This window comes from Leuciscus leuciscus (assembly GCF_965113295.1).
Source record: "Leuciscus leuciscus genome assembly, chromosome: 15".
Lineage (NCBI taxonomy): Eukaryota > Metazoa > Chordata > Actinopteri > Cypriniformes > Leuciscidae > Leuciscus > Leuciscus leuciscus.
Window position 1 is genome coordinate 14,964,724 of NC_138739.1, and position 21,802 is coordinate 14,986,525.

Below are 21,802 nucleotides of genomic sequence, written 5' to 3' on the forward strand. Positions count from 1 at the left end.
CCCCTTTGTTTGATTGATTGATCGATATTATGTATGAACTATGAAGAATATACATTTCGGTAAGCTGTACTGTTTCTTTCAACATTGTTAATTCGTGTTTATTTACTATTAGCTAGTAGAGATGATCGGGTCATGTGCCGCTATGGATCAATTACAAACACCAAAACGGTATTTATTGTTTGAATTTCGTTATAAAATTGACAGAATCTGAGAGCTGAGATTTTTTTTTCATATCATAAGTAACTGCTCTGTCTCTGTCGGTCTCCATGTCCTCTTTGCTTTGCGATTTTTCTGTGCGTGAGTAAATGGATGTGTGGCGTGAGAGCGTGTGAAAAGTGTCAATTGCGTGAGTCTCACGGTGAATGCGTGAGAGTTGGCAGCTCTGTTATTATATTTTGGCTTAATTCTATTTGTTATTCAGATTTTACCTCAAATATTACCTTTGAATTGGAACAACATAATGAGAAGTAATTGGGATGTTAATGCTACAGTAGAAGTTTCTTATCATGTTTACTGTCCCTAGATAGCAACTTCAGGTATCACACATTTCAAACTGGTTTATTTTGTAAGTGGTAATTCGGCATTTTTGGGTTTATATGATAAACAGGTTTGAAAGTGCAAAATTCCCTATGTTTTCCCTTTTTTTTTTTTTTAAATGGGCACCTTTAGCATCATTTTAATCAAAAACTGCAAGGTTGTGTGTGGGGAACTTTTTCCTAAGGAATCTCTATATATTTCTGATGTTAAAAAAGTAGGTAGTGCCCCACTTGGTGGGACGAAACCCTATTTCTAGGCCTCTTTTAGGCTACCGACAGCGGCCTATCTCTCTCTCACACACACACTAACCCGACCCATCACACACATACACACAAGTCAAGCGTCTATAAAACGCCGATAGCAGGCCGGGTGAAACCCGTAGTTGTTGGGACATCAGAGACCGGTTTGTCCAGGAGGGCAACATGTTTATTAGCAATAGCTAACGTTAGCTCCGTAGTGTCCGACGTTTTGAGCCATTCCTATGCTTGATTTTTTCCCATCGGACTTCAGTAAAGGGCTGCGGACCTTTCCCACCATCTTTTCCGACATGAAGAATACACTTTACGGGTGTTAATCGAGCTTGATCGCCGCTATCAGATGAAGATGCGCTGCTTACGTCCTCCTCCATGTTTACATGTGCGTAGTGATATTGGCTTGATTTCGGCTGTGACCTACTTACATTTTCGATGCTGATTGGTTGAAAATCTAGCTCAACAGTTTTAGACGTCTCAATACGCAGTCAATATAGTGCGCCAATAAATTACAGTTTCTCATTAACTGCAGGATAATGTGTGGAGAACTTTTTGCTTGGATACCTTTTATTAACGTTGAAAAATATTGAGCAAAAGAAAAATTAGTGCCCCGTTTGTCGGAACGAAACTGAACGATACAGCTCACGTACAGCGGCCTATAAGTAAGTTTATGCTAAAAACAAGAACAAATATCTATCAATGGTGTTTGAAAAATGGAAAGCAGTTTTATTTAGTCGTAAAGTAAGCAGGAGAGAAAGAAGCCCTTCACCAGTTCACCTACCAACTAAACGCACATCAAACAAAAGCCCACTCTCACCTACAAGATGTTTGTCCATGTTTCTGAAGAAAACCGACCTCAGCAGGTTTCAGTTTGACTCAACCTCAATGAGAATGACAAGAGGGATAGATTTGATCTTTTTTGTTTTGCACACAATTGAATTGTAAAATCAGTAAGATCTAATTTATCAGGTAATTCAACGAGATTCACACAATATCCCACTCTTGTTTTGTTGTTGTAATTAATACACCCAGACAACTATCTTTCAAACATTATCAATGTTAAACGATTGTTTAATAAATAAATGATAAAGATTGTTGTCCACTATTAAGAACAGTTCTCTTACGAGAGGTACTCTCGTACTGCGTAAATCTTACGCTAGGGGAAAATCTCTTTTCCGCGAGATACTGAAGCCAAAAAATTATCCTTAATTTTGAAATAATGTAAAACGCGTTGCGGCAGCATGCAGACATAGGCGAGACGGCTTGCGCGCCTATTGGCTGCCCTGCGGCAACTGCAGCAGCCTATCGATAAGGCCCTATCGTGACGTCAGTACCAATGGGGGCGCTTCGCGCCCAATACGTCACGTCCCGCCGAAACGGGCGTGGCCTGGGGCTATAAATATAGCATCGAAAGGCTAGCTTACCGATTTTTCATCTCTTCAGCGGGCTCACGCATCGCTGGATCCTGAGAGGAAGCCGCGCCGTCTGACTCAAGCACCCAGCGGGATTTATCTGCATCTGAAGCTGCCGGTCGACAACTCGCCGCCTTTAGTCGCCGTTCCTGCTGACGCTTTCCGGCGTACATATCCTTTTCTCTGTTACTGTGTTTTGTGTATGTGTGTGTGTTCGCTGCCGCGACACACACTGTCATTGCACTAAAAGAGCCGGGCGTCTTTTTCAAGACGCCCCTTTCCCCCCCCCCCAACCCGCAAAGCTCGCCGGTGCGCCCGCTTGCCTTGCCTGCTTGGAGGATGATACCTGCTCTCCCTCTGTTCGAGCCGCGCAAACCGCGCCGTTCACAGGGGATGTCAGGAGCGGACGGTCACGGGGCTAGCTTTCTCTCTCCCTCTGTTCGAGCCGCGCAAAATGCGCCGTTCACAGGGGAGGCTGGAAGCGGACGGTCGGGGTTAGTTTTTCTTTACGTACAAGAAAGCTACCCCGCCTCTGCGCCCCATTCACGCGTCAATCAGAAGAAAACATGTTGACGCTGTTATATGCTCGTGCATCTGAAAGCCTTTGTGTTCCCCCCCTGTGGCTCAGTGGCGGAATCTTTGTTTTTTCACACGAGAGACCGGTGTTCGAATCTCGGTCTAACGGCAGATTAATTATGCCTCCAATGCTTCGCTCTGTCAGTTCCCTGAAAGGCGACTGCAGATGTGCATTTTGCAGCCAACGAGCGCGTTGTACAACCCGCTCGCCTGCACCCAAACACCGTTTCTATGGTTTCCCGTGCGCCACTGGCGAAAGGAGAAAAGAGTGTTAATGTCCCGCTGCGGCCGGGCCGAATTCTATTTCTCATTCCCCTCTGAAGTTCGGGCGACTGGAAATGTCATACTGCAGTGAGCGAGCCTGTTGTAAGGCACGCACGCCTGCAAACAAAAGCCAGCATGTTGACGCTCTCTGTTTCTATGGCAACTTCTCGCTCGTTCAGTTCCAGTAAATGCGACTGTTCCAGTGTATTCTGCAGTAAACAAGTCGGCGACACAGCCCGCTTGCCTGCACACAAACGCCGCTTTACGGCTACCCAGATAAATCCCATAGAGTGTATTCTCTGGTGTTCCGGCCACGGCCGATGGTGTTATGAGTGTAGACAAAATGCCCACTGCCTGCCCAGTGCTCATTCCTACACAGAAACACAGGTTTCTCTGATAATACTCGCGCTATATAAAAGCCTTTGTGTCTTCCCCTGTGGCCCAGTGGCAGATTCTCAGGTCTTCACGCGATAGACCCGTGTTCGATCCCGGGTCTAGCGGCAAAAAAAAAAAAAAAAAAAAATTTTTTTTTGCCGTCAATGCTCGCTCTGTCAGTTCCCTGAAAAGGCGACTGCAGATGTGTAATTTTGCGGCCAACGAGCGCGTTGTACAACCCGCTCGCCTGCACCCAAGCACCGTTTCTATGGTTTCCGTGCGTCACTACCTCCATTCTCACACATTTCTCTGGAAATGTCAATATTGCAGTGGACGAGTCTATTGTAATACACGCACACCTGCAAACAAACGCCAGCATGTTGACGCTCTCTGTTTCTATGGCAACTTCTCGCTCGTTCAGTTCCAGTAAATGCGACTGTTCCAGTGTATTCCGCAGTAAACAAGTTGGCGACACAGCCCGCTTGCCTGCACACAAACGCCGCTTTACGGCTACCCAGATAAATCCCATAGAGTGTATTTTCTGGTGCCACGGCCGATGGTGTTATAAGTGTAGACAAAATGCCCACTGCCTGCCCAGTGCTCATTCCTACACAGAAACACAGCCCGTCGCACAGGGCTCGCGCACATGAAATCGACCCAGATCGATTGCGCATTAAATGTGGTAATGTGCCCACTGCCCAGTACCCACAAACACTACGTTCTGCATGTCTCAAGGTTTCTGTAAAACGAAACCAACATGCATTCGCTCTGCTCAGGCAGACAATGCTCTCAGTGTTGTAAATGTGCCCGCTATCCCGCGCCCACATTCACACATAGACATGACAGGTCTTACGGGACTCGCCCAGCCCTCCCCCTCTCGGTTGACCACCGCAGAGGAGTCGAGCGCGGGCAATCTGCCCGCTGTTATCAGCGCGCCCCCTGCCTCAAATGTCATAAGCGCGACGCTTATGTTGCAGCACACTGAAGCCCCTCTGTCGCTGAGCGACCAGAGCGCGCTTCGCATTCAACCCCTAGCCATTCGTGCAAACGCATGGGCAAGGCTACCCGGGGTTTCGAAGTGGGTGCTAGACATTATAGAAAGAGGCTATTCGCTACAGTTCGGTCGACGCCCGCAACGCAAAGCGGCGCGAATCGATACTACGGTGAAAAAGGAAGTAGCACACCTACTTCGGGCCGAAATAGCGAAGTTACTGAGCAAAGGGGCTATAGAACCCCTATCACAAGCTCAGAGCGAAGGGGGCATGTACAGCAGATATTTTCTGGTACCCAAAAAAAAAAAAAAAAAAAAAAAAAAGACGGGGGTCTCAGACCCTTTTTAGATCTAAGACGACTAAACAAAGCACTTCTGAAACGACGGTTCAGAATGCTCACGACCAAGAAAATCCTCTCGCAAATTTGCCAAGGGGACTGGTTCATGTCGATAGATCTGAAAGACGCTTATTTTCAAATACAAATAGCGTCACGTCACAGGGGATTTCTGAGATTCGCCTTTCGAGGGCCAGGCATATCAGTACACAGTCCTGCCATTTGGCCTATCCCTGTCACCCCGTGTATTCACAATGTGCACGGATGCAGCGCTCGCACCCCTCAGGCTCCGAGGCATACGAGTGCTGAATTATTTGGACGATTGGCTGGTTCTAGCTCGATCACAGTCGGAGCTCATAGAACATAGGACCATATTACTCGATCACCTCGAGAATTTAGGTCTCACAGTCAATTGGGCAAAGAGTTCACTGTCTCCCAGTCAGAAAATATCTTTTCTGGGCACAGATCTGGACTCGCTGTCTATGACAGCACAGCTGTCGCCGCAGCGCAGACTAGGTATTCAGCGCATGACAGAGTTTTTTCGCCACGGCGCTTTTAGTCCCGCTCAAAAAGTTTCAAAGGATGCTGGGTCTCATAGCTTCAGCATCCTCAGTGCTTCAGCTGGGTCTGCTTCGCATGCGCCCGCTGCAGTATTGGTTGAAAGCGCGCGCCGCGCAGAGCTTGGACCTCCGGTCTCGCGCGCCTCAAGGTCGATCAGAAATGCGTCGCAGCTCTGAAACCTTGGACAGTGACCGACTTTTACCGGTCAGGTGTAAGCCTGGGGACTTCCTCGAGTGTGAAGGTGGTGTCTACGGACGCCTCAACCTCGGGATGGGGAGCGCTGCTCGAGGGCAGACCGTTATTCGGCCAGTGGTCGGAACGGGAAAAGCTTCTGCATATAAACTGCCTGGAAATGATGGCAGTCGACAACGCGCTGAGGCGTTTTTGTCCCCAGATAAAAAGACACCACGTCTTGGTCCGTTCGGACAACATGTCAGTGGTGGCTTATATAAATCACCAAGGAGGTATCAAATCCAGAATCCTTCACAGGCTGACGGAACGCCTCCTGGTCTGGGCTCAGCACAATCTGCGCTCGCTCAGGGCAGCGCATGTGCCCGGCCATCTGAATGTGGGACCAGACAGACTGTCCAGAAACAATCTGCCGACAGGAGAATGGTCTTTACATCCACAGACAGTCAAAATGCTATGGAGGACATTTGGTAGAGCGGAAATAGACGTATTTGCGTCTCAAGAGAACGCTCATTGTCAGGAATTCTTCTCCAAGAGCAGGGATGCGCTGGCTCACGTCTGGCCCCGCTGCCCGCTCTATGCGTTTCCCCCCATCGCGCTCCTACCTCAGGTATTAGAGCGGATCAGGGAAAGCAGATGCTCAGTGCTACTAGTGGCTCCGTTCTGGAAGAACCAGGCTTGGTTCCCAGTTCTTATGCAGCTGACGAGCGCTGCCCCATGGCCAATACCAGTGAGGAGGGACCTCCTCTCTCAAGCCAGGGGCTCGATCTGGCATCCTCGCCCGGAGCTTTGGTCCCTACATGCGTGGGCCATCAACGGGTACCCTCTGACCTCCCAGAGGGAGTGTTAAACACGATCATGCAGGCTAGAGCTCCCTCTACGAGACGGCTCTATTCCTCAAAATGGTCAGTGTTCTCCAGCTGGTGCACAGCACGCGGCTTTTCACCCCTGGACTGTGGAGTGACGGAGGTTCTCTCCTTCCTACAAGAGCTACTGGATGAAGGCAGAGCCCCATCCACGCTCAAAGTCTATGTGGCGGCTATAGCAGCGTTTTCTAAACCAACGCTTGGTCAGTCACTAGGAAGGAACGATCTGGTCATTCGGTTCCTTAGAGGAGCTAAGAGGTTAAATCCTCCCAGACCTCCCTCAGTTCCCATATGGGACCTTTCTACGGTCTTGGAGGCCATGAAGGGTGCCCCATTTGAGCCAATCCAATCAATAGATATCAAACACTTGTCTTTCAAAACGGTGTTTCTTCTGGCTCTCGCTTCAGTGAAGCGCATAGGGGACTTACAAGCGCTCTCAGTGAGCGCGACGTGTATGGAGTTTGGGCCAAATGACTCGAAAGTCATACTCAAACCGAGGCACGGGTACGTCCCTAAATCCCTCAACACACCGTTCAGGGCCCAGGTGATTTCCCTGTCTGCCCTGCCGGTCTCTAACGAGGAGAAGGACACCAGCTTCCTTTGCCCGGTCAGGGCGTTAAGGGCTTATGTGTCCCGCACGTCTGTTTTCAGACAGACGGAGCAGCTCTTTGTTTCACTCTACGGACGTTTTAAGGGACTCGCCGTGTCGAAACAGAGTCTATCCAGATGGATAGTCGATGCTATAGCGCTGGCTTACACCTCTAAGGGCTTGCAGTGCCCATTAGGTGTCAGAGCGCACTCCACGAGAGGCGTGGCCTCGTCGTGGGCTTGGTCTAGTGGGATTGCCTTGCAAGATATCTGTATGGTGGCAGGCTGGGCCTCCCCGTCTACATTTATAAGGTTTTATAACCTAGAGGTTCCCGCTCTGCAAGCTAAGCTGCTTTCAGTCTAAAAATCGGTACTGTCTGCCCCGAGTGCGTCCGGCCCAGAATACGAAATGGCTTGAGCAACGCTCGATCGCGCAGCTCTATGGGCAGTGTGTAAGACCCACTATATTCATCAGTCCAGGCCGGGGTCGCCCTGACTGAATAAAATACCATCACTATAACTGTTTCTTATAGGATGCTACATTATAGGAATGATGCTATTCTAGCCACTCTTCCTGGGCTCTCTGTGAGTCACTTATGATCATGTACTACATGAGCCCGGGCACTTGCCCTTGGGACTTTGGTGCTGGATCTTAGCATGCACGGCGTTTTACACTGTTTCCCCTAGCGTAAGATTTACGCAGTACGAGAGTACCTCTCGTAAGAGAACGTACTCGGTTACTAACGTAACCTCCGTTCTCTCTAGAGAGGAAACGAGTACTGCGTATCTTGCCGTGCCTGCGCACGCTCCGGTTTGCTCCGGCGATGAAAAACCGGTAAGCTAGCCTTTCGATGCTATATTTATAGCCCCAGGCCACGCCCGTTTCGGCGGGACGTGACGTATTGGGCGCGAAGCGCCCCCATTGGTACTGACGTCACGATAGGGCCTTATCGATAGGCTGCTGCAGTTGCCGCAGGGCAGCCAATAGGCGCGCAAGCCGTCTCGCCTATGTCTGCATGCTGCCGCAACGCGTTTTACATTATTTCAAAATTAAGGATAATTTTTTGGCTTCAGTATCTCGCGGAAAAGAGATTTTCCCCTAGCGTAAGATTTACGCAGTACTCGTTTCCTCTCTAGAGAGAACGGAGGTTACGTTAGTAACCGAGTACGTTTTTGTGTGTGTGTGTGTGTGTGTGTGTGTGTGTGTGAGAGAGAGAGAGAGAGAGAGACTATTGTGGGAGGATACGCACACATGTTGAGTGTTTTCAGCAGATAGTCTTCTTAGATCAGACACTGAACGGGTGAAGAAAATGTTTCACATGCTTGTTTTGTTCTGTTTGTGCTGGAGGTGTCCAACTGGTAAGTTTTAAAAACATTTTATGGCTTAATATCTCACATTTGTTTCAGAACAAAATGACAAACTACTGCTATGGTTTAGATTAGACTATTTACACTATCACAGACCAAATCAAACTGAGATTTTATTTTGAGATATACTTTGGATTCAGGCCTCTCTGGTTATCAGGACATTTTTCAATTGTAATTTTAATGCCTGGGAAAGTCATGGAAATGTATTAAAATGTTAAAATACTTATGCAAATGTCTATGATGGAGAAATTCGAACAGTGGAGGCTCAGAAATGAAATCCTTCATTGTGCCTGTATACTGACATAAGTCCTAAACGAAGTGTATAGCCTACTGGTTGCTAATTCAGCGGATTAAGTTTAGACGTGTGCCCGTGCGACCTCACACAAAACAAACGGAGAGTTCAGTAATGTTACTATTATCTAGCAAGTTTATTTTCTTTCATATATCATACAGCGGCAATATCTTACCTCATAATACATGTAACCAAAACAACAAACCGAATTGCTCACCACAAAGGCACAGTCGAAAACTGTTTGCTTCCCAAATCGGCAACACCTGTGTCTGGGTTTCCTCTAAGTTAAATTACATACCCGGGCTGAGCCACAAAGCACATACAGCCCCCTAGTGGCACAAGACAAAATTACACCAAATAATACAAAATGAATATGGCTCATACAGTGCCACTTTCATAACTCAGGCATTTTTTTGTACTTTTAAATATATACATTTTATACAAAATTGATAAAATGGAAATTCATGCCCAGCTATCATTCAAATTATCTAAAAAATATGCTTCTGCAGTAATTTTGAATGACAACAAATGTAATACAAATTTATTTGTAAAAAACAACAAAAAAAAATGTTTCACTTTAAAACCGCAACAGAAGCAGAAAAAGCCTTTGACTGGCTGGAGTGGAACTATATGTGGGCAGTTCTACAATGTTTTGGTTTTGGTGAACATTACATCTCTATGATTAAGACACTTTACCACTCACCTGAGGCATCAGTTCTAACTGGTAATATTATCTCCCCCCCCCGTTCCCTCTACAGCGAGGAACTAGGCAGGGATGTCCACTTTCCCCCTTATTGTTTTGTTTATCCCTTGAACCACTAGCACAAGTCATTAGGAAATCAGAAGTAACACCGATTAAGATTCACGACCATCATCATATTATTTCGTTATACGCTGATGACATTATTTTATATTTAGATCACTTTGATATGTCAATAACCAGTATAATTGAGGAATTCGATCGCTTTAGTAGTTTATCAGGATATAAGATAAACTGGACCAAATCTGCTTTAATGCCGATTAACAATGTTAAGATTAATTATCCTATCCCCTCATTCATCCCTATTAAAGACTCTTTCATCTATTTGGGTATTACCGTATATAAAAACATCCACAAGATTGCCAGGGACAATTTTAATAACATGCTAGGCAAGATCAAGTGTGATACGCAAAGATGGAATAATCTTAAAGTCTCTCTTCAAGGCCGAATTTCCACAGTCAAAATGAACTTGTTACCTCGGCTTAACTTTCTCTTTTCTATGCTATTTTATTATTTTTGTTTAAAAGTTAAATTTAAAAGGGCAGCAAAATCACAATTTCATCCTCAAAAAACCAGGGGAGACAATCAAAAACCATGAATTGTCCAATATTCTGTCCCAGGGTGAAACAATACCCAAATCCAGTCAAATCCGGATTTAGCTCCGTGTTTCCCCTGCCGCCGGCAAAGAATGTCTGTTTCAGCGAGACCTCAAACAGCTGATTCCAATCCCAGGATTTCCACGGCGCCGCTCTGCGTCTGTCAGTGGAGAGATCGTGAAATCAATGGGCAGCTTGCTCGTAGCCCAGCAACTTAAAAAAATCTTAGATGACTAAAATGTCAACTTTCCTTTCCTACTTCAAGTGGGCATCAACCATGCTCTCGTGTCTGCTGCTCTGCCGTCGGCTCCTGGATCTGTCACCTTAGCAGAAATGGACATCTAAGAACGCCTCCTTTAACAGAAAGAGGCTTAGCAATGTGATCATTAAAGGGTTAGTTCACCCAAAAATGAAAATTCTGTCAGTAATTACTCACCCACATGTTGTTCCAATCATGTAAGACTTTCGTTCATCTTCGGATCACAAATTAAATCTGAGACTTATCTCACTCCTCCATAGGCTTCCAGAGGGACCGAAACTCGCCGGCCCAGAAAGTCAGTGAAGAAAATGTTGAAATAGTCCAAGTGACTACAGTGGCTCTACATTACGTTTATCATGCGACGACAATACTTTTTGTGCGAAAAAACAACAAAAATAACGACTTTATTCAACTATTAGTGTTCTTCAATGTGGGCCTCTGACGAGAGTTCACGGGAGCGCCACGACGCATGCGCGAGAACTGAGATTACGGCGTTCTTCTTCTACTACTACTTGTTACTGGCTGCTCACTCCTTAGGAGTATTATCGCCATCTACTGTACAAGATGACGTCCCGACATTGCCGGGAGCGCAAAACGGTCTGTTTACAAGCAGCTGAAGACGCGCGCTGTATGTAAAACTGTATTCGTAAATATGTCCGCAGATTTCGATGTAGATGAAGATTAGATTTTTTTTTAACCAACCATACTTATTCGAACCAGAATACACAGACATTGAACTACAAGAGATGGAAGATGCTGCAACACAACCGCAGTCTGCTTCTGAAAGGCAGAGAGCATTGGACAGCTGATGGTGTAAATGTAATCAGTGCCAAGCGATGCCTACTGAGGCCATCCTTAAAAATATTTTGGTTTGCCGTAACAGCCAAAAAAAAAAAAAAGAAAAAGGGGTCGGTTGGTCGGTCTATATATAGCCTATATTCTTTCGCAAGTTAACGCAAGTTTACAACCGGCAAGTCGTTTTTTTATCAACTTAAAAACCAAAGGGGACTTTTTTAGTCCAAAAGGGTAAAAAAATTATTAATTGGGTCGGTCCTAAATTGACAGGGTCGGTCGGGTTATGGCAAACAAGACTATTTTTAAGGATGGCCTGAACAGGAGAGCGTGTGCTGCATCGATTGGGACATACAGTTACATACATTACGAATACAGTTTTACAAAAGCAAAATAATATAATATTTGATTGATCGAAAATCGTATCTCTCCCCCCACATGCTCACCTGCAAGACGCTCCGACATTAAATTTCTCTGTAGGCTACTGTAGGCTTTTTGTAGAAAGCCTTTCTTTAAAGTGAATTTCGTTTTGTATTAATTGTAGCATGCAGGCAATATAATCAGGACACGGAGGCGCCCGCGCGCTCGTCTCTTAAATGAACCAAAACTCTACATTTAATCTTTAAAAAAAAAGAAGAAAGAATATAGGCTATATATAGACTGACCAACCGACCCCTTTTTTTTTTTTTTTTTTTTTTTTTTTTTTTTTTTTGGCTGTTATGGCAAACCAAAATATTTTTAAGGATGGCCTCAGTAGGCATCGCTTGGCACTGATTACATTTACACCATCAGCTGTCCAATGCTCTCTGTCTTTCAGAAGCAGACTGCGGTTGTGTTGCAGCATCTTCCATCTCTTGTAGTTCAATGTCTGTGTATTCTGGTTCGAATAAGTATGGTTGGTTAAAAAAAAATCTAATCTTCATCTACATCGAAATCTGCGGACATATTTACGAATACAGTTTTACATACAGCGCGCGTCTTCAGCTGCTTGTAAACAGACCGTTTTGCGCTCCCGGCAATGTCGGGACGTCATCTTGTACAGTAGATGGCGATAATACTCCTAAGGAGTGAGCAGCCAGTAACAAGTAGTAGTAGAAGAAGAACGCCGTAATCTCAGTTCTCGCGCATGCGTCGTGGCGCTCCCGTGAACTCTCGTCAGAGGCCCACATTGAAGAACACTAATAGTTGAATAAAGTCGTTATTTTTGTTGTTTTTTCGCACAAAAAGTATTGTCGTCGCATGATAAACGTAATGTAGAGCCACTGTAGTCACTTGGACTATTTCAACATTTTCTTCACTGACTTTCTGGGCCGGCGAGTTTCGGTCCCTCTGGAAGCCTATGGAGGAGTGAGATAAGTCTCAGATTTAATTTGTGATCCGAAGATGAACGAAAGTCTTACATGATTGGAACAACATGTGGGTGAGTAATTACTGACAGAATTTTCATTTTTGGGTGAACTAACCCTTTAAGTTGACCATATATTAAAGAAACAGAAGGCCGACCAGAGGGTGGTGCGATCCAATCCCACATAGGATGAGAAGAAATGGGGGATGCTGTTGGAAAGTTTTCTTTCTTCGACGCAAGACCAGGAGACAGTTGGGATCGCGTTCAACAGAAGTTATTCTTTATTGAGAACTCCGCTGTACGTGGCTGCAGTACTTCCAACATTATCCTAAGTATGTAACGGTACATGGTATCTTATAGGCAATTCAGTGGGCTGTCCTTAAAGGTGCTGAACTTACACACAGCCTTTAGGGATGACCACTGAATCTAATCATCTAAAGACAATAGAGGCAATTACCCCCAACTGAGATAATGGTACCCCCCAAATGGTATAAACAACAAATGGTCATGAGAACTAAGACTATGAAACATTCACACATAGTTAATCTCTTAGTAGGAAGATTAAAGACTAACAAAACCCCTTCAAAGGAAACTGTTAAATATAATCAGTAAATGTATGCCCTCATGTTCACCTTGAATGCCCAATACAGTATAGTTCACCTTAGTTTTTTATGTGATGTTATGTAAGGAAATAGGATCAACAGATCTAAAACATATTTAAAATAGATTCTTAAAATTTGTAACCCTTCAATGCCCAGGGAACTCCATATGCCTTGAGGGCTGAGCGTAACTGAAAAAAGACAAAATATGAGGATGCTGGTAAACAGAACTGAGTTCTTAGTTCTTGAAGTGCGCAGAGCCCCTGGTTATCATATAAGTCGCCACATGTGTTTATGCCCAGTGAAGACCAAGAAGGCTGGACAAATGGCCGATTTCCACATAAAAAATTAAAGTTGTGCCATAAGGGTGTGGTGTTACAAAATTTGAAAGGTCTTCCCATCAGACTTTCAACCCTTTTCCCGATTCTAATAGAATTGTCCACCACCGGGCCAAATTTATACTTGTTTTTATTTCCTGTACCAGCAAATAGAATGGAGCCTATGTGGTTTTGTCATATAATACAAAATAAGTGGAGCAGTGTGATTGATTGGTTAACCTTACTTTATTTTGGAAATTGTTATTGATTGATATAGCAATTTCTGCCTTAATTTTCATATTTGGTTGCTGTGGACTAATTTATTATATTGTTTGTGGTGAATTCACGTTTATATTGTTTGCTGTGGTTTTTCCTTGTTTGCTGTGATTTTTGCTGGACCATTGATGGTACTGTTTTTCCTTCTTCACAAACTGCAACAACAACAAACACTAATTGACACACCTATAGAACCCCAATCACATCAGCGATCTAATTTGCCAGCTGATCAGATCACTCCCAATAAAAAGGACGCTAGATCTCTTATCGGCAGAGAGAACGCTCTGGACAGATGAACGAGCCATGTGCTGAAGCAGACTTTTGCTGAGCTTTTCCCTCGGTGTTGTTGCTGGCTGGATTTCCTGTGCCTGGTGGAGCCGAATCCCAGACTCTGCAGTGTCAACCCTCACAAAGCTCTGACTAAAGGGAAGTGGTTCTTTTTTTTTCCCCCACGCTGATGCGCGTGTGTGTTTTTAACATCTGAGTTAAATCTATTTGGAATCGTGAATTATCTGATTTGAATTTATCTGTCGACTGGGAGAGGGTGTGGTCTAATCTAATCTTAACTTCTAAAAATTTGGCTCATCGTCTAATTCATTTCAAAATCATCCATAGGGCATACATTACTCCTTACAAGAGGTTCAAAATGAAACTGCAATCAACCTATAACTGCCATATCTGTAACACCTTATCATCAGGCACTTTTCTTCATATGTTTTGGGAGTGTCCAATTGTTGTCAACTAATGTAAACTTGGTTTTGTCCTCTTTACTACAAATTGATTATATGTCTAATCCGGGTTTATGTCTTCTCAAAGATGATTCAATAAAAAGTTGATCACAAAAAAAAAAAAACCGCAACAGATTTCATCCTTTGCAAACCATTAGTAGCCTTAACCGGCATAAAACCTGTTTCTGTTTTGTTCTCCAGACGTGTTTGGTGATGATGAAGTGAAGTCAGTGTCAGTGATGGAGGGAGATTCCGTCCTTCTACACTCTGATGTTACTGAAATACATGAAGATGACGATATACTGTGGAAATTTGGAGCTAAAAACTCTATTATAGCTAAAATAAGTAGAGAGAAACAAATTTTCTCCACATCTGATGTTCCTGATGGGAGATTCAGAGACCGACTGAAGCTGGATCATCAGTCTGGATCTCTGACCATCACAAACACCAGAAGCACAGACACTGGACTTTATTCACTAGACATATTTGGAGCTGAACATTCATCAAAAACATTCAGTGTTTCTGTCTATGGTCAGTAGACATATTATGTGTCCAAATGTTCACATATTCTTGTTTTATTAAAGAATATTCTGAGTTCAGCTAAACTTAAAGGGTAAGTTGAAAAATCAAAATTCTCTCATCATACTCACCCTCATGTCGTACCAAACCTGTAAGACTTTCGTTCATCTTTGAAACACAAATTAAGATATTTTTAATGAAATCGAAGAGATTTCTGTCCCTCAGTTGAAGAGTATTCTCAACTACCACTTTGACGCTTTAAAAAGTTCATAAAGAGATCGTAAAACTAATCCATATGAATTAAGAGACATGATCGCTTTATATGATGAACAGATTTGATTTAGATTTTCATTCAAATAAAAACACTGATCAGCGAACATAAACAGAAGCTTATGCTTTGACGCATGAGAATGAACCTTATTGTTTCTTGCAGAAGTTTAAACGTGCTGCGTAACACAAGAATGAACCTCATTGGTTCTTGCTGAAGCTCAAACGTGTTGCGTAACACAAGAATGAACCTCATTGGTTCTTGCTGAAGCTTAAACGTGCTGCATTTTGTAATTGTAATTTTCATGCCTGGAAAATACATTAATAAACCTCATTGGTTCTCGCATGTCAAGTGAACATGCTTGAGAGTCAAAGTGGTAGTTATGTTGACTGTCAGTGGAGGTACAGAAATCTTAGATTTCATTAAAAATATCTTCATTTGTGTTCCGAAAATGCACGAAATGAGGGTGAGTGTAACTGTCGTAGTCCAGGAAGATCTGTGTGTGTAAACCTCACTCCCATGATCTCAAGAGGCACACTAGCGACTAGCACTAGAGGCTAGTCTTTATCCCTCTTGTTAGAACGCCCGACTCCTACACCAGAGACTACAGCTCGAATCCCACTCAGAGCAGGTTGAGTAGAACCGGTTACCGAGTAAAAGATGACAGAATTTTTATTTTTGGGTGAACTTACCCTTAAAATCTCAATTCGCTGCATTTATGGCATAAGGTTGATTACCACAAAAAAAAAAAAAAAAAGATTTGTCCCTCGTTTTCTTTAAAAAGAAAAGAAAAAATAAGGCACTTACTAAGAGGCGCTGGGTCAGTTTTTGGACATTTTAAAAGCAGAAATGTAATGCTTATTTATTTTATAAAATAACATTAACACTTACATTAGTTTTTATAAAAACACTTACATTAATTCATCTGCTGAAACCTGTGTATTATTTGAGCTGTAAAGCTGTTTAAATCATTCATTTTAGTGTTTAAGGTGTTGTGATGTCAAAGCAAAAAGTTACTGTAAATATAACTTTACACACAAAAGGATAGTGTGTGATTCTGTTTTCACATTAAACTCATGTTAACACTCATATTGTTCACATCTGGTCACTGCACAGTGAGTATTTTGATGTTTGCGGATCGGCCCTGTTCACTGTCATTGTGAGTCTCACTGTAACCCAGATTTTTGCTTTTCTGCTGAAAATAAATTGTGGTTATGTTTATTCTCTCATATTTCCCAGCTCAACTGCGCACTCCTAACATCACTAGAGACTGTTCTTCATCATCATCTTCATCAAAATCATCAAATTGTTCACTGCTGTGTTCAGTGTTGAATGTGAGTAATGTGACTCTCTCCTGGTACAAAGGAATCAGTGTATTGTCCAGCATCAGTGTGTGTGATCTCAGCATCAATCTCTCTCTACCTCTGGAGGTGGAATATCAGGATAAAAACACCTACAGCTGTGTGCTGAACATTCTCATTTACAGTTCCATGCTGGTGGAATGCTCTCCCCACCCTCATCCGGAATGCAGAATCCCTGACAACATTCAAAAGACAGCTGAAAACCCATCTCTTCCGTGAGCACTTAACCTTATAAAAAAAATTAAATTAAATTTCCCTTTGAAACATCACTTATCAGGCTTATGCTACTCTGAATAATACCTGAACTTCGTATTTTGAGCACTTCTTGCGTTGTTGTTGTTTTTTGCCTCTTCATGATGACTCGCTTAATTTAGTCCTAATTTGTAAGTCGCTTTGGATAAAAGCGTCTGCTAAATGACTAAATGTAAATGTAAATGCTGAACAATCCCATCAGCAACCACACATCTGGACATCAACACACTCTGTCACACATGTGCAGGTACCACAGCACTTATGTGTTTATTTACTGACCTGATCTATCAAGTTATACTTACTGTAGTGCTGATATTCACTCGCAGTAATGGCTCATTTTGTCCATTACAGATGAGGCTCAACCATTGTTTTATATAGTGTTGATCTCTGCTGCTGCTGGATCTCTGATGATTGTTGCTGCCGTTGGGATCTTCTGGATCTGCAAGAAATGTAGAAAAATTGACAGAGGAGGCAAGTGTTACAAAGTATTGTAAAAAGTTATAGGCCTAATGTTAAATTAAATTTGTTGATGCCATTGATGAAAAAAAAAAAAAAAAAAAAAAAACTGCACCATTAAACATTTAATGAAATTTGTGTGTTAACATTAAAGCCCTATAATTGTAGTTTGTAAAGCAACAGATCAAGTTGAGTTATGTTGTTTTAATGTATCTTTTATTGTTGAAACAGTTGAGACTTGTGCAGAAGAGATCACTTACGCTGATCCAGTGTTCATCAAAAGAAACGCACAGAAATCGGTAAGACAATAACAAAATATTACACATAAAATACAAGTCACAGATTACATTTAAGCAAGCAATTAGTCATTTGACCTGGACTACATTTCAGCAACTGAAACACTGCAGGATCTCCATTTTTTAAACTAATTTGTTAAATGAATGTAATTACATTGAGGAAAAGAAACATTTCAACAATTAATGGTTTGACAACAAGACTAAGTCGACTTGAACAAATCATTTTTTGTTAAATTTAAATTAAAGTTCTTGTGTCAGATAACTACTGTCTAGAAATAGGGCATGTTAGTATGCTAAATATAATTTAATTTATTATTAAATTTATCAACCTCTTTTTAACTAAAAATAAAGAATTTACTGAAAAAAGCGTTTCCTCAAGTTGGTTTATGTTAGCTTGGCCGTAGGAGGGAATTTTTTTCATATAACAGTGCAGATCAATGTTATTAGGAAAATACTATAGGCCTATAACGCATTACATCTTAATCAATCTTCAGATTGAACCTGCCACGTATTTTATTATTATCATATAGGTTGTTATGTGTTGTTTTTGTTTTTGTTTTTTTATTTTACAGAAATTGAAAGAGGAGGACCACGTGGATTATGAACCTCTCACCATGAGAAGATGATCAAACTTAATTATTTTTAGAAGTACAAGACAGCTTTCATGTTTCATCTTAAAGTCTTACAGAGCCCCTAAAAGGGACATGGCAATGGTTAAAAAAAAAAAAAAAAATTAGATGGGAGAGGGAAAACAACTAAAAAGTATTGCATTTCCCAGAGAAACATTTCTCTCACAAAACTATAATTGGTTTTTATTTTTCCTTCCATCACATTGTCTCTTTATGGGCTCTGTATTAAAAAGACCATGGGTATGAATCTCATGGAAACAAAGCTCAAAACATAAATGTAAAATACTCATCTAAAGGAGAAGAGACTCTGATTTATTCATTTATTTACATCTAAACAGATATTGTTTGATATTGTGAGAATGTGTCTACTGCTGGTGGTTTGTGTTTGATGTCATTTTTTTTACTGTGTTTGAGTTGTCAGTAGTGTGTCTGTGTGAAGAGTGTGGTTGAAGGTAGGGATGGGCAAAGGAAGCCTCATGAAGCACTGGGGCTTTTCCCTGATTGTTCTGGGAATATATTCAAAGCTTCGAAAGTGTCGAAAAACAGCGCCATCTGGTGTTTAGCCAAAAATAAAGCAGCCAAAACCCTGTAAAAGCAGCTTCGTTGGACGAAGCAGCCACCACAGACCACACATTCAGATAGTTTCATGTTATGTGGACAAATAAAAGCTTAACAGTGCGTCTGCTTGTGTGTTGAATTTCTCTCTGTGATAAGTTCATTTGTCCATTAAACTGTGGCTTTAAATGCCAGTATGAATATCAATATGATATATGAGGCTAATAGAAGAATAGGCTACATATAGGCTATATGAATTGCAAATGGCAAATATCTTATTTTCTTAAAATAATTTGTATTATTCCTGATACTTGTATGACTGGATATTTAAAAATGTAATTGATTAAGTCTGAACGAAAATGTACTCTTTCTCAGCTCTAGAAAGAAAAAAAAATACTACAAAAAGGTGTTTCACAAAAAGGTCTTAAAATCTAAGTGTGAAATATTAAAATATCATAAACATTTATTTGCATATGCAACATGACCTTATACACACATGTGTAGTACCCTCACCACCTGATGAGGGGAGAAATATGTATTAATAACGCATGGAGCTGCTGCTGTTTCAACCATCAGAGTCTATGTATTTTTTTTTTTTTTTTTTTACAACCATTCAAAACGGTTCAAACACAATTCCACACATCAATAAATGACAAAGCATCACTTCAAGAGAAGTCACAATATAGAAAAAAAAGAAGTACATACATACATGTCTTTCATTGACTACTGGTTCCACAAATTAAACATATACTATAAAATAATGTCCAATTATAACATATAATATACATAGAGTGGGGAGAACAAGTATTTGATACACTGCCGATTTTGCAGGTTTTCCCACTTACAAAGCATGTAGAAGTCTGTAGTATTTATCATAGGTACACTTCAACTGTGAGAGACGGAATCTAAAACAAAAATCCAGAAAATCACATTGTATGATTTTTATTAATTTGCATTTTATTGCATGACATAAGTATTTGATACATCAGAAAAGCAGAACTTAACAACTTTGCAATTACAGAGATCAAACGTTTCCTGTAGTTCTAGACCAGATTTGCACACACTGCCGCAGGGATTTTGGCCCACTCCTCCATACAGACCTTCTCCAGATCCTTCAGGTTTCGGGGCTGTCGCTGGGCAATATGGACTTTCAGCTCCCTCCAAAGATTTTCTATTGGGTTCAGGTCTGGAGACTGGCTAGGCCACTCCAGGACCTTGAGATGCTTCTTACGGAGCCACTCCTTAGTTGCCCTTGCTGTGTGTTTCGGGTCGTTTTCATTCTGGAAGACCCAGCCATGACCCATCTTCAATTCTCTTACTGAGGGAAGGAAGTTGTTGGCCAAGATCTCGCTATACATGGCCCCATCCATCCTCCCCTCAATACGGTGCAGTCGTCCTGTCCCCTTTGCAGAAAAGCATCCCCAAAGAATGATGTTTCCACCTCCATGCTTCACGGTTGGGATGGTGTTCTTGGGGTTGTACACATCCTTCTTCTTCCTCCAAACACGGCGAGTGAGTTTAGACCAAAAAGCTCAATTTTTGTCTCATCAGACCACATGACCTTCCCCCATTCCTCCTCTGGATCATCCAGATGGTCATTGGCAAACTTCAGATGGGCCTGGACATGCGCTGGCTTGAGCAGGGGGACCTTGCATGCGCTGCAGGATTTTAATCCATGATGGCGTAGTGTGTTACTAATGGTTTTCTTTGAGACTGTGGTCCCAGCTCTCTTCAGGTCTTTGACCAGGTCCTGCCGTGTAGTTCTGGGCTGATCCCTCACCTTCCTCATGATCATTGATGCCCTACGAGGTGAGATCTTGCATGGTGCCCCAGACTGAGGGAGACTGACCGTCATCTTGAACTTCTTCCATTTTCTAATAATTGCGCAAACAGTTGTTGCCTTCTCACCAAGCTGCTTGCCTCTTGTCCTGTAGCCCATCCCAGCCTTGTGCAGGTCTATAATTTTATCCCTGATGTCCTTACACAGCTCTCTGGTCTTGGCCATTGTGGAGAGGTTGGAGTCTGTTTGATTGAGTGTGTGGACAGGTGTCTTTTATACAGGTAACAAGTTCAAACAGGTGCAGTTAATACAGGTAATGAGAACAGGAGGACTTTTTAAAGAAAAACTAACAGGTCTGTGAGAGCCGGAATTCTTACTGGTTGGTAGGTGATCAAATACTTGTCATGCAATAAAATGCAAATTAATTATTTAAAAATCATACAATGTGATTTTCTGGATTTTTGTTTTAGATTCCGTCTCTCACAGTTGAAGAGTACTTATGATAAAAATTACAGACCTCTACATGCTTTGTAAGTGGGAAAACCTGCAAAATTGGCAGTGTATCAAATACTTGTTCTCCCCACAGTATATGACATTTTCCACGTATCACGTGTTCTAAACTTAAATGAACCCTGACAACGTGTTCATATGTCAGCAAAAAGAACTCTAAATTTTTTTTAGTACAAACACACTCACACTCATGTTCACAGTCACATGCAAACTCACAACCTGCAATCATTTCATAATCCAACCAAAATACATCATATTTGTGGATTCACTCTCTGAGACCGTCTCCATCACTAGCATGAAATCCGCAACTAGCACACGCGACACATTCAGGGGTTAAAGTATGAAAATCTTTTGTCTGAAGGAGATTTGCCCAACAGGCAGGCATACTCAAAGCATGGCAATGAGATGCAGTGTCTTGTTCCCCTTCTCAGGGAACCATTTGTAACTTGAGACCTTCACACCGTGTCTTAGGATGCTTTGGGGAACAAATACCCACTCCGTCATGCTGAAGGAATAAATGCCATAACAGCTACTGAATGGGCAGAGTCACTGACTCCACAGAGCGAGGTCCAGAGTTCCAATTCCCTGTCCTAGATGGTACACACCAGTGGCTGTCGTGGCTTTATTCCCTAGGGCCAGAAACCCTGGCTACATACCCCATGGGCCTGGGCCATGGGGTATGCTCAGGGCCTGGTATTCTTCCGAATACCTTCAAGGGAATATGGCCAGGGACAATAACCACCAAAACCAAAGAACAACAGCCTCCCCTGCATCTCAATCCCTGAGATTATCACATTTCATTAGATCAGGGTCGGAAATTAGGGCGCTTGTTGCAAATATGCCCCCCAAAGGTAAGGGCAAAAAAAAAAAAAAAAAATGCCCCTGCACAATTACACTAA

The 21,802-nt window shown here is 42.5% G+C and overlaps 3 protein-coding genes across 3 annotated transcripts in view; 1 reads left to right on the forward strand and 2 right to left on the reverse strand.

Annotated features, from left to right (window-relative positions):
- LOC309476275 (uncharacterized protein) overlaps nucleotides 1–10,407 on the reverse strand; it is a 106,570-nt gene extending 96,163 nt beyond the window's left edge. Inside the window, exon 1 of the mRNA XM_082139558.1 lies at nucleotides 8,781–10,407. The gene's annotated coding sequence lies outside the window, so the exon portion shown is untranslated. The remainder of the gene's footprint in view (nucleotides 1–8,780) is intronic.
- The window catches only part of LOC309476158 (uncharacterized protein), a 67,374-nt gene that overhangs the window by 17,157 nt on the left and 28,415 nt on the right, over nucleotides 1–21,802 (reverse strand). The window lies entirely within an intron of this gene.
- LOC309476236 (uncharacterized protein) lies at nucleotides 1,639–21,234 on the forward strand. The gene is made up of 5 exons (XM_082139506.1): nucleotides 1,639–1,917; nucleotides 8,160–8,304; nucleotides 14,479–14,808; nucleotides 16,304–17,154; nucleotides 17,365–21,234. The coding sequence occupies exons 2-4, from the start codon at nucleotides 8,256–8,258 to the stop codon at nucleotides 16,642–16,644; spliced, it is 720 nt and encodes a 239-aa protein (XP_081995632.1). The 5' UTR covers nucleotides 1,639–1,917; nucleotides 8,160–8,255; the 3' UTR covers nucleotides 16,645–17,154; nucleotides 17,365–21,234.

What these genes read in the sequence shown, in the direction of transcription:
- LOC309476236 (XM_082139506.1), top strand. Translation starts at nt 8,256, where the DNA reads ATGTTTCACATGCTTGTTTTGTTCTGTTTGTGCTGGAGGTGTCCAACT. An exon ending in GTGCTGGAGGTGTCCAACTG is followed by an intron (nt 8,305 to 14,478) that starts GTAAGTTTTAAA and finishes TTTGTTCTCCAG; the next exon opens with ACGTGTTTGGTGATGATGAA. An exon ending in ATTCAGTGTTTCTGTCTATG is followed by an intron (nt 14,809 to 16,303) that starts GTCAGTAGACAT and finishes CATATTTCCCAG; the next exon opens with CTCAACTGCGCACTCCTAAC.